The sequence below is a fragment of the Solanum tuberosum genome, unplaced genomic scaffold, assembly GCF_000226075.1.
Source record: "Solanum tuberosum cultivar DM 1-3 516 R44 unplaced genomic scaffold, SolTub_3.0 scf00081, whole genome shotgun sequence".
In the NCBI taxonomy this organism is placed as follows: domain Eukaryota; kingdom Viridiplantae; phylum Streptophyta; class Magnoliopsida; order Solanales; family Solanaceae; genus Solanum; species Solanum tuberosum.
The window spans coordinates 1,862,392-1,874,446 of NW_006239008.1; the positions used below are offsets into that span (position 1 = coordinate 1,862,392).

At 33.6% G+C, this 12,055-nt stretch overlaps 1 protein-coding gene across 1 annotated transcript; it reads right to left on the minus strand.

The window, feature by feature from the left end:
• Positions 1-2,315: 2,315 nt before the first annotated feature.
• On the minus strand, positions 2,316-6,844 carry LOC107060450 (uncharacterized). The gene is made up of 4 exons (XM_015308409.1): positions 6,739-6,844; positions 6,586-6,639; positions 2,870-2,939; positions 2,316-2,771 (listed from the first exon to the last, which is right to left on the minus strand). The coding sequence occupies exons 1-4, from the start codon at positions 6,799-6,801 to the stop codon at positions 2,725-2,727; spliced, it is 234 nt and encodes a 77-aa protein (XP_015163895.1). The 5' UTR covers positions 6,802-6,844; the 3' UTR covers positions 2,316-2,724.
• Positions 6,845-12,055: the final 5,211 nt, after the last annotated feature.

Sequence of the window (12,055 nt, forward strand, 5' to 3'; positions counted from 1 at the left end):
GGGGGGGGGGGGGGGGGGGTCGTGTTAGGGGGTAAAAGAATAAAAAAATTTAAAATTTGAAAGTATTTTTCAAAAACAAACTTTAAAATTTTTTAGGGAGGGGGTCGGGGTGGGGGGTAAAAAAATAAAATTCTTAAAATTTGAAAATATTTTTCAAATTATTTTTTTTTTAATTATTTTTTTTGGGGGGTCAGCGATAGGAGTGGGGAAGAAAAAATTAAATTTTGAAATTAAAACTATATTTTTTTTATAAATGATCTTTAAATACTTTTTTTTGGGGGGAGGGGTATGTGTGAGCTAAAGAAAATGAAATTTTGAACAAACTTTTCATTTATTTTGCGGAGGGGAAGGGTAGAGGTAGTCAGGTGTTGGGCAGAGCAAAAACCCGAATTTTACAATTTAAAGTATTTTTCAAAAATAATATTTTAATTTATTAAGTTTTTTATGTTGGAGAGGGGCTGGTTGGGGGTAGAGGAGCCGGAGTAAGGATAAAATAAATTGATTTTTAATGATTTTTTTTTTTGAATGGGTACAATCAGGGTACAAGGTGGGGTAAGAAAAAAATTGTAATTTGAGGTTGGAGGAGAGTTTCTAAAAATGTGTTTCTTAATTTTTTAAGAGATGTCATTTTCCCTAAATTTGAGAAAAATAAGTAATTTGAAAAAATATTTAAACAAACTAAACATGAAAAATTTGGAAAATATTTTTCAAAAAATATTTTTGTGCATACCAAACACACCCCAAGTCTTTAAAGCTCTTATACCTGTAACCTGTGACACCAAAACTTGAGTATAATATGTTATGTGCACGTCTTTAATTATCCTATTCAAGCTTGGTATTGTTGAGACTTCACTTCCGTCATTATAACTTCCGCTTATTGATTTGATATTCGATATGGGCGAAAGGTCAAGTTACCTATCGGTTAGTTAAGTGAAGATGCTATCATGAGCTTGAATTTTGAATCGTGACAAAAATCATGTTAAAAATAATGAATTCGACATCTAGAATGTAGACAACATAAAATAAAACTAAATATGAAGTAAACAATGAATCGAGATGGATCTCCCTCCAATATCATGATAAAAATATATACCTTAAATCTTATTCAACCTTAAAAGCTAGCTCGTGACAAGTAGATTGTTTGAAACAATGGAAGTTGATCAACTAAACCTTCCCACAACCAATGTCGGACTCAACATGTATGCCCACATCAATATGCTATCGTACACTTAAAACATAAAATAAAACGATAAAAGTAGCTCATAAAAAGACCAAACTAATCAACTCAAGTAGCTATTTTTATGTAATTAAAGTAGATCATCACTTAAAAAAATTGTCAAGCAAAAAAATCACTCTGTAGATATAATAGTTGATTAATGATTATATAACTTAAATCACTATATAAATAATAAACGGAAAAGGGTCAAAATTACCCTTGAACTATGCGAAATAGACCACTTATACCCTCCATTACATTTTGGGATAAAAAATACCCCCACCGTTATCCCAGGAGACCACAAATACCCTCAAGAGTTAACACCCCAAGTTTTTAGTGACGTGGCAAGCCACGTGGGACTAATCCCTCCACCTAAGCGTTGCCAACTAAGATTCATTACAAAAGAACTTGACCTTAAGTGGCGACAAAATCGCCACAAATTTCCAAAATATTGCCACTAAAGGTTATGAGTGACTTTTAGTGGCGACTAAGGCTCCAACAACCATTCGCTAGTAAAATCTATTTTTTCAACAAAAAAATATGATAATTAATTTTCGATTGCAACCTAATTTTCTAAAATAAATAACTTGCAATATAAACATTAAAAACATACAATATTATTATGAAAAATCATCAAATTACTTCTCGATTCAAATCTCCTACTATATAATGCATCATTGTACATTTTATACATTTACATATGACATAAAAATAAAACATACAGTGTCTTCAAACTCCTACTTAATCGATATCATTTTTTGTTTTTTAAAAACAACGAAGAAAAAAAACACAAAATGAGAATTTAATGTTTAAAACTTTTAGTGACGATTTTCTGGGCTTTTGGGGCGACTGTTGTTGCCGCTAAAGGTCTAGTTCTTTTGTAGTAAATCCAAGTTGGCAACGCTAGGTGGAAGGATTAGTCCCACGTGGCTTGCCACATCAATAAAAATTTGGGATGTTAACCCTTGAAGGTATTTGTGGTCTCTTAGAATAACAGCAGGGGCATTTTTGATCCCAAAATGTAACAAAGGGTATAAGTGATTTATTTCACATAGTTCAGGGGCAATTTTGACCCTTTTCCGAATAATAAATATATCAATAACATTAAATTTGCTTCAGATTAAATAATGACTCTTCAGTCAAAATAGTTAACCCTCTCTGTTAAAGTGCTCTTCAATTCAATAACAGCTCTCTCCGAATCTCACTTGCATACATACAATGAGAAGCGGCCAGTTCGGGTCTGATGGAGACAAACTTGCAAATCTGACTACTTATAAAATTACGCAAGTTTGTAATTTCATGTAGCACATTGAAATGAAAAATAATCAAATATAACTATAACAATATGGTAAAGTCAAAAACACTATGGTAATACCAACTTCAACAGGTATATAATCTCCAAAAATGCTTATAACCTAAAAAGTAAGTCAGATTCATGCTCTCCACAAGCGAAGAGTTGGTTTTACCTCTTCCCAACCTCTCAAACTGAATAGATCTTGTTAGACTCATTAAGAGCTTAATTTTTGTAACTTAGATTTGACCATGTCCACTTGTTCTGCCCAAAAGAGAAAAACAATGAAGATGAAAACAACATACAGAAAAAGTGATCAGTACAAAAACTGCTTGAATCCATGCACAGATAGAATATTTTACTTTGTTCTGATGTTGTTGCTTTCTGAACAGTTGTACGGAAGAATAGATTGCCATTTCTCCGGTAGACAGCCTGGTGATGAAGTAACAAAGTACATCCTCGTAAATTAATTAAAACTTGAATGATATTATTACAAATGTATATCATATATCCACATTTATACCTTATTTATCATACATGCACAAAGTGCTTCAAATTTAAGAGGATAATACAACAAAATAGATCAAGGAAGTCATCAGTTCAACTTGTGATAATTGAAAGAATCAAGGTATTAAAAAACTCAAAGCTACTTTAGTTGTTTCATGCCACCATGTAAAGACCTCCATTTCATAAGATAAAGGCTTGACAAAAATCCTACCGACTCCACCCCACCGTGGCCTCCTTTTATCTTTTTGGAGAATCCCAAGAGGGAACTGGAAAGTGATTGAATAAAACTGCTAAACACCCTACACATGTTCTAAGCCATCCATTCCACTATCTAAGTAGATTTAATGAGTAGGGACAGCGGAATGTAAGACCATACCAGACAGGGAAAAGGAGGATTAGATATTTCATCAATCACCACTTGAACACAATTTGCTCATCTGTTGAAAAGTACCATCCAGACAGTGATGTTAATCTGTAAATATCATTAAAGCAACTTCTGGTTGCAAGCTTTTAAATATAAATATCTTTTAACGATGAAAAAAATATATGCCCAAATTATGATTTACCCTAGCTTTAGCCTTAATTTAGAGATCATTGTTATTGTATCGAATTTAACAGTCCATTTTGGTCAAATTACCCCAAAATAGATTGACCATATCCGGTACAGATCCCACACGCATGTCATGTCAGCACGGCGGCACCAAAAGTGTAGATTCCATGCAACTTAGAGGAAAAGTGGATCAAGACATAGAATCAGATAGAAATTGTGTCGTGTTGTCTTGCTATGGGTAAAATTTGCGTACATTCTACCCTCCCTAGACCACACTTGTGGGATTTCACTGGGTATGTCTTTGTTGTTGGGGTACCATGCTTGAGTTTATGTGACGATCTTTCCAGTGGAAGAGTGGTTGACAGATCAGACAAGTTTTGAAACTAGCACCGATGGATCTTTCCAGTGGAGGAGTGGTTGACAGATCGTAAAAGAAGAAACCAAAGATGAGCAAAGTGAAATGAACTTTTTCCTTTCTTTTTTTGATGAAAAGCAAGGGACAAGGAACTTATTTTCGTCAAATTCTCATTATGACCTTTCTACATCTGCATTAAAGAATTCCCTAATCAATCTCATTTGATGGAGATAGGCAGATGCTGCATTTGAGATTTTTTGACAACTTTATCAAAGCTATAGTTCTCCTTGATTTCTTTTCTTTTCTCACTATATACCTTTCTCTTTACTCCCCAATGTTTCAGCCACTTCACCACTCTCAAATATTAGCTAAACATTGAAGTATAGATCACTACTTCAAGAATGCACATGCAATTGAAAAAAACTTGACATTACAGGTGCATAGCAACTTTAAAATTATTGTGATTAACAATAACTGAAATCTAAATTTCAACTTCAAAAAAAGAAACTGAAATCTGAATTTGAATTAGAATCCCCTTCACCTTTACACCAACAATACAAATTAGACAAAAGCAATCTTTTTATATCTCTCAACTCTTAAGCTCTTTTCATGACCTTGATTTATCCCCCTGTAAATATCATTCTAATTCATCCAAAAACACATAGCAGGCACTTCCAATGCTGCTTTCATTACCTCAAACTTGCTATAGTTGCGGGTGCCCTAATATGAATGTCAAGTAGAGAAAACAGTACTGCCAATCTACAGCATTATAACAAGTCATTAGATCTTTTCAACCGCTTTGGACATGCAACGCTAATTAATAACAGTTCATTTCACATTCTTAATGTGATTGGATTTACACGCATAGAGAGAGTACTAATAACTGGTCTGTTCTATGCTCTCCATTTCTCATTCTTGTGGAACCATAGATATTTTGCATTAATTCACGCATCTCTTCTCATTCAGGTCTTGAATGGCTATTCTTAGACTAATTTCTGAAGATTTTCTCATTTATAACCACAATCAAAATATATCAGATGGTAAACACTTGTGAATTGCAATATCAAGGACTCGATCCAATGTCACATTCTAAAACCCCTGTAAATCCACTAGCTCCAATTTCTTCCATTTATCTATCTAAGATTCCACACCAAAGTGAATGACAACAAGAATAAGGGAGACCCACCTTATACTGCTAGTACTACCAAAAAAGGGACTATGGATTCCATAAATTACGGAGAACCTTCATCCCCCAAATCCAAATTGTCAAGTAAGTGCATTAAGCAATTTAATCTTCATATTTGTAAGTCCTTACTACCATTGGGCTTACATACCAAGTTTGGTTCTACACTCACTCATTACTCATTAGATATCAATAATCAATGAGGATCTTTCATTTTTTCTACAAAAATACTCCGAAATGTGGAAACTAACTAGCCTACAATAGACTTAAATCAAACATTCTAAAATGTGGAATGTTAACTATCCAATAATTGACTTTAATCAAATATTTTTAAATGTGTACATTGACTAGCCACAACAAACTTCAATCTCACTGATAGTACCTTGGCTATAACCGTGGTACATGTTTCCTATTAAAAAATAAGTTTTATACCCTCTCTTTCCTGTGCTCCGGTCTTCTTTTGGTTACTATAAATGAGTAGAAAGTATACTCAATGCTTCCCAACAATGGTGGAAAAGTGCCATCATAAAAGTATCTGACCCCGTTGCCTTATCTCAGAACAGAACTCTTTATTGCATCCACCTCTTTGTCCAATCTAAAAGGTTTTTCAAATGTCTCGCTATCAGCCAGATTGACTTAAGAAATCCGTCTTCAAGTGACATTTCACCTATGTTCTTGTTTACAGCCTCTTGACGGCATAGTACTGGACCATTCCTTTTCTTATATCCTTCTCATCTTACAGCATCGCCAATCAATGTCAAACCTATCAATGTAATCGAGATTTCAAATGATTTCAGGTTCAATGTTTTACTCTGTATATGTATATATCTTAACTTAGGATTTACTAGTTTATATAAATTCTAAATCTTAAATTGTTCTGAATCCTTTATTAGGGACTGAGCGAGCATTTGCCATCTTATTAGAGAACCGTGTATAATTATCTCCTTCTTTCAGCCTAGTGAGTAGTGATTCACAATTCTTTCCCCCAACTGATTTCTTCTGTGACAAGTAATTGACTAAGTCGTTGGCAAATTACTCTTCCTCTGACTTTCTCCTAACCTATGAGATACATCTAGGAACCAACTCCACTTCCCTGTTGATATGGCCTCCCTCCCTAACCTGGAATGTAACAAGGATTTCTCCAAGCTCATACTTTCCTTTGCCTTGGATTGTATTGATTCCCAAAAGGGAGTTGACATCTTTCCCCACTATTTATTTCTTCTACATCTTAGAGGCAACCTCACCCATTTCCCTAAAGAGATGGATTTTTAGTCTTAAAATGTTATCAGCTTAAAAGGTAGTTTCAAGCTTGGACTTAATGTGCAGCCAGCCATAGCCTACTTTGAAATAGCCCAAGACTCTTCAATAATGTCCCAGGCTAAAACCCTATGTAGTTTTATTGAACTATAAAATCAAACAGAACTAAAAGAAAATCCATGAATCACTAGTAAGTGCGGAATTCGAGAAAATAAGAACAACATACCCTAGAATCAGGAAGGTTACTGAGTTCGGCTATCGCAACCTCGTGACTTCTCACCTATGTTGCCATAAATATAATCATTAGGAATTCCACCCAACTCTCGATTGGTACATCAAAACTTACATATTACCGCTGTTAAAGTATCGACTCAATTACCTCCTTGACGAGATGCCGGTGGGACTCCGATTCCGGCAAACTGCAACTCCCTGTTGCGGACATTGCTTTCTCTTTTTCATTTTTTAAAACAACAAATCTTTATTTATAGTTAGCGGCAGCAATAGAGCAGTTGAGTTAAATTTGGATGAGTCATATGGCTAAGAATAATAATTGCCCTAAAAATTTCAATTTAATTCAAATTTATTTGGGTCAAAATGCATTAAGTAATCTGTCAAAATTCGACTCAATTTTTTTTTTATTGAGCCTAATTATTTTATTTGGTATTTTAAAATATAATAGTACCTTACAAAATTATTCTTTTTATTATATCTATAAATAATAATATGTCAAATTAAAAAAATTAAAAATATTTTAATAAGATTTCTCACGGACAATTTTGGGTTACATATCAACCCAAATTTTAATGGGTTGAACTCATGAATGAATGGATCAATAATCTGTCCAAATTTAAACGAATTGGGCGGATAAGACAGATTGAGGTAAATTTTACCTATTTATAGCTAAATTACCAAATGTATTTACATAGTTGGCGGGACCATACTCCATTAATTAATACAACACTATATTTTGAGGACAATTATTCAATATTTAAATTTATTAATAGCATATTAAAAATATTTATACACAAATCATGAGCTTATTATAAAAATATATAAGTTAAGTGGAATAAATATTTTTTTTAAATAGGTATAGAACGTGATATTTTTGTTATGAATTTATTGTATTCATTAATTTGAGTTGTGATATATATATATATATATATATATATATATATATATATATATATATATATATATATATATATATATATATATATATATATATATATATATATATATATATATATATATATATATATATATATATATATATATATATATATATATATATATATATATATATATATATATATATATATATATATATATATATATATATATATATATATATATATATATATATATATATATATATATATATATATATATATATATATATATATATATATATATATATATATATATATATATATATATATATATATATATATATATATATATATATATATATATATATATATATATATATATATATATATATATATATATATATATATATATATATATATATATATATATATATATATATATATATATATATATATATATATATATATATATATATATATATATATATATATATATATATATATATATATATATATATATATATATATATATATATATATATATATATATATATTTCATTACACACTCGATTCCAATTTATTTGTCTTTGATTTTCTTTTACTATTAAAGAAAATATCTTAGTCCTTTTTTTGATAACTTTTTTGTTTCAAATTTTTATATTAGAATGTTTATGACCAGACCCAAAAGTGGCCTAGTATTAAAGAGAAAAACAAACAATGACAAAATGATCAAGGAAAGCTTAAAATAGAAAGAGGCTTCATTACATTAGCTCCGACCAACACCTCCAGACTGAAGCGTCTTCTTCGGTGAGCAAACCTCCATCGCACCTCACAACTCTTCAGCCAAAAACTAGAATTAACATAACACTCAAATTTAGTGTGAAATCATTTCGACGTAAAAAAATCTCATTGATGCTATGATTCAAACCAATGAAGACTTCTTCAACATGAGTGATGTGGATCTAAGTTGTTGTAGGAAAATCACTTCAACACCTATTTCCCTTTGAAATGACCTCAGATTTCAATCCTAGGGCTTCGCCCAAAAATCATCCAAGCTAAATCGAGCTCGTCTCCGATAAGTGTTCTATCTCTTTCAATTAGTACTTAGGTTTCTTTGGTTTGCACGCTCTATTTCATTTCCCTAGCAGGTTGAACCCCGATGGAGTAGATACAACTGCCCAAGACAACTTTCAGGCTTTGTCCCAAAGTCAACTAAATGTTTAAATTTTCTATTACTTGTAGATGAACTGAAATTTTAAACCAAATTCCTTGTTGTCGTTAGTTAATTACATGTCTCCCCATTGTAGCTTGTATTCCTTGTTATGAACTTTTTTTATTCGCAAATTTTGAGTCTTTGTTTTTTCTAATTGAACAATTGCTTTAGCTTTTTGAGGAATCTCTAGAAAGTTATGAAATTGATGTCTATTTACATCTGCAAAATTGATAACATGATTAGTAAAAAAGGTCTGCTAGGGAGTTTCCTTCTGTGAATGTATGTAATATCTCCACCTCCTTTGTCACGCACCGAGGCTACCACCTTTACGTAACACGGGACCTAGGACCACGAGTGACCCCAAGCTAACCCTGTGTCTGGTATATCATAAGCATACTAAAAATAACTAAGTAAAACATGAACTATACAAAAGCTAAAGTAGTGGATATCTGAAAATGAGAAACAAAATCCAAATAGTCTGACTATATAAAATGTACTAAGAGTTTAGTGATAACTAACAACCACTTAACAACTCAAGCTGAATCTATTACTATCTATGAAAAGCCTTCAACTGAGTTGAGTTGCTGGGACATGTCCCCAACTAACTCTAACAAAACTGAATACTGATAGTACAAACTAAAATAAAAGCATGTCTATTGTCCTCGAAGTATGAGGAGTCACCACTGAAGTTGCTGAAGTGCAGACTGAGAATCGATCTAAGCGCGATCTGGATGCTAAGTACCTTAACCTACATCATGAAATGATGTAGTGCAGAGTATGCGTCAATACTTGGTATGTACTGAGCATGCAAGTTATAGAAACTAAGAAGAACAAGTATATATAAGCTGAACAAAGCATAATTGAGCAATAACATAAACTGACTAAAAATGTAAATACTGAAATATAACTCAAAAACTAAGTTGAATGCACTGACCAAGTATTAATCATGAAAATAACATGCTGAACTGATTTCTGAAGTATATAGTGAAAATCTGGTCAAATGTACTAAGAGTCTGACTGTGGGATCTACTATTAATCGACATAAAACCACGTGAGCTACGCGATATATACGCGCCCTCAAGAGGACCCAATATACCTTGCTAGGGTTATAAAGGCATGACTAGCTTGATCACTAAATATGATGCCCAACAAAGGGAACTTATAATTCTACGGGGGCACGTAGTTCTGGGACAATGAGGGCACGCTGAACCCTAGTCCAACTTGGTGCTAAGTCTACTCCCAACTGAATATGTATATAACTGAAATGTGACTGAAATATTGAATAACTCAAAATACTGACATGCTAACTGAGAATGCAACATTTATATACTGATAATGTGACATTCGAAATCAAAAGCATGATTATTTGTTTAACTGACCTAGGAAGTGCAATTCATGAACTAGGAGAACCTACACAATTAGGGTTCTGAGTTTTATACAAGGAATCAAGCAAACATTCTGAGAAAACATATTATTTCGATTACGGATACTACAACAGCTAAATCTCAACAATTATCCATTGTTTTAGCAACCCTATGTCTAAATAAGATATGGAGAATCAAGGATCTGACTGAATTCTAAGGACCTAGTGGGTGAAAGGAACCCACTAGTGAAATCTCACATATCTGGCGACGAAATCTATTGAAAAATCCTTCGATTTTTGAGGCTGGAACTTGAAGGAAACCTGCTGGTTGATCTTGGGCGCTTCTTGCTTCTCTTTTAGCTCTAATTTTGATGAATTTTGGAGAATAAAGGGTCTGGGTATGTGTGACTAAGTTATTAGGCTTACACTGAGTAAAACGACGTAGATTAGACATCAAACAACATATTTTGAAGTGCCCAATGCTTAGGGGAAAGGACCAAATGACCCTGACTTAAATCTGACGAGTGCCACCTACTACAAGACTGACGGGCCGTCGGTTGGCCTACCAACCGTCGGTAGGAGTTGTCGATCAAGCTCTACCCGATAGGGCTTCACTAAAACGAGCATCACTTTTTACTCGGAGATGGGATTTTAGCAAACTTGATGGTGTTGGAAAGAGGATTCAATTATCTTTCATTTGATAGGTCATGGGCCGCATAATTCATTCTGTGCTAAAAGATGTGACCGTTTGAAGTTGACCCAACATCTAATTACCTCTAATTAGTTGTTGACCCTCATCAACGGTCAGACCTACAGTTCGTAGGTCCAACCACGGACCATAGTGGTCGACCGTGGGTGAGATTAGAGACCATCAAAATTTGGACATTAGCGACGAAACCACACCTACGGTCCATGGTTTTACCTACGGTCTGTGGGTGGTTCCGCCGGTACTGGTACCGACTTTTTGAAAACTAGAATTTTCTTCAGTTTGAGATCCGAGGTGTTACATCCTTATTGTGCATTTGACTTTTTATGTACCTACATCCCAAGAAATCAACCATGGAACCTCCCAAATTTTATTTGAGACCTTCTGAGCTATTAGAGAATTTTTCTAAAGGATTAATGGAATGAAATTATTGTATAAACAAAAGTCTAATCCTATTCTAGTTCCACTCTGATAGCTTTAATTTCAGTCTCAATAATAGAAGCCTCTTCTAATACCCTAGTTTCAGCATATAGCAAATCACCTTCGCCATTTCTCTCACAAAAAGCAAAAGAACTTATCCTGAACCATTAGTGTAGAATTTATAACTTTCATTGGGAGGATGAATCCATCTTACAACCTTGTACGTAGTTTGATCAGAGGTGAATAGCCCTCTAAGAACTTGACAATTAGAAGCCAAGTCTTATGTAACTCTTCAACCAACGATATCTAAACTTGGCATACAAATGTAGGTGTCTTTGTATCTCCAAAATCAATGAATGCTTACTCATTTCCTCCTATGCTTGATCAAGTTTCTTTTTTTCCTGTCACGCCCTGAGCCTACACCCTGGGCGGGACCGGCACTCGAAGACCATTTCTGGCCCCAAGCGAACCCTTGGCCTGGCTTTCTTAACTCAGCGGAAACCTACTCAACAGAATAACTCAATGCCATGCAAAGACATAAACAACTTAGATGATACATATCTGGCCAAAAAGGCAACTCGAGTTTCAAAATAGAATATTTACATATATACAAAGCTGAGAGACTCAATTCTAACTGACTGACTGTCTATGAAGCCTCTAACATACTGAGATGGATGTTGGGACAGTCCCCGCAACATCCTAACAAAATAAAACTAGAAACACAAAATAACCGAGTCCTCCGGAAAGCAAGGAGGCTTACCACTGACTCTGGAGTGCTCAGCTGGATCAACGACGTGCAGGAGGCTGATCCGGGGTACCTGTGTCTGCATCGTCATAAGATGCAGGCCAACTGGCATCAGTACATTGAATGTACGAGTATGCGAG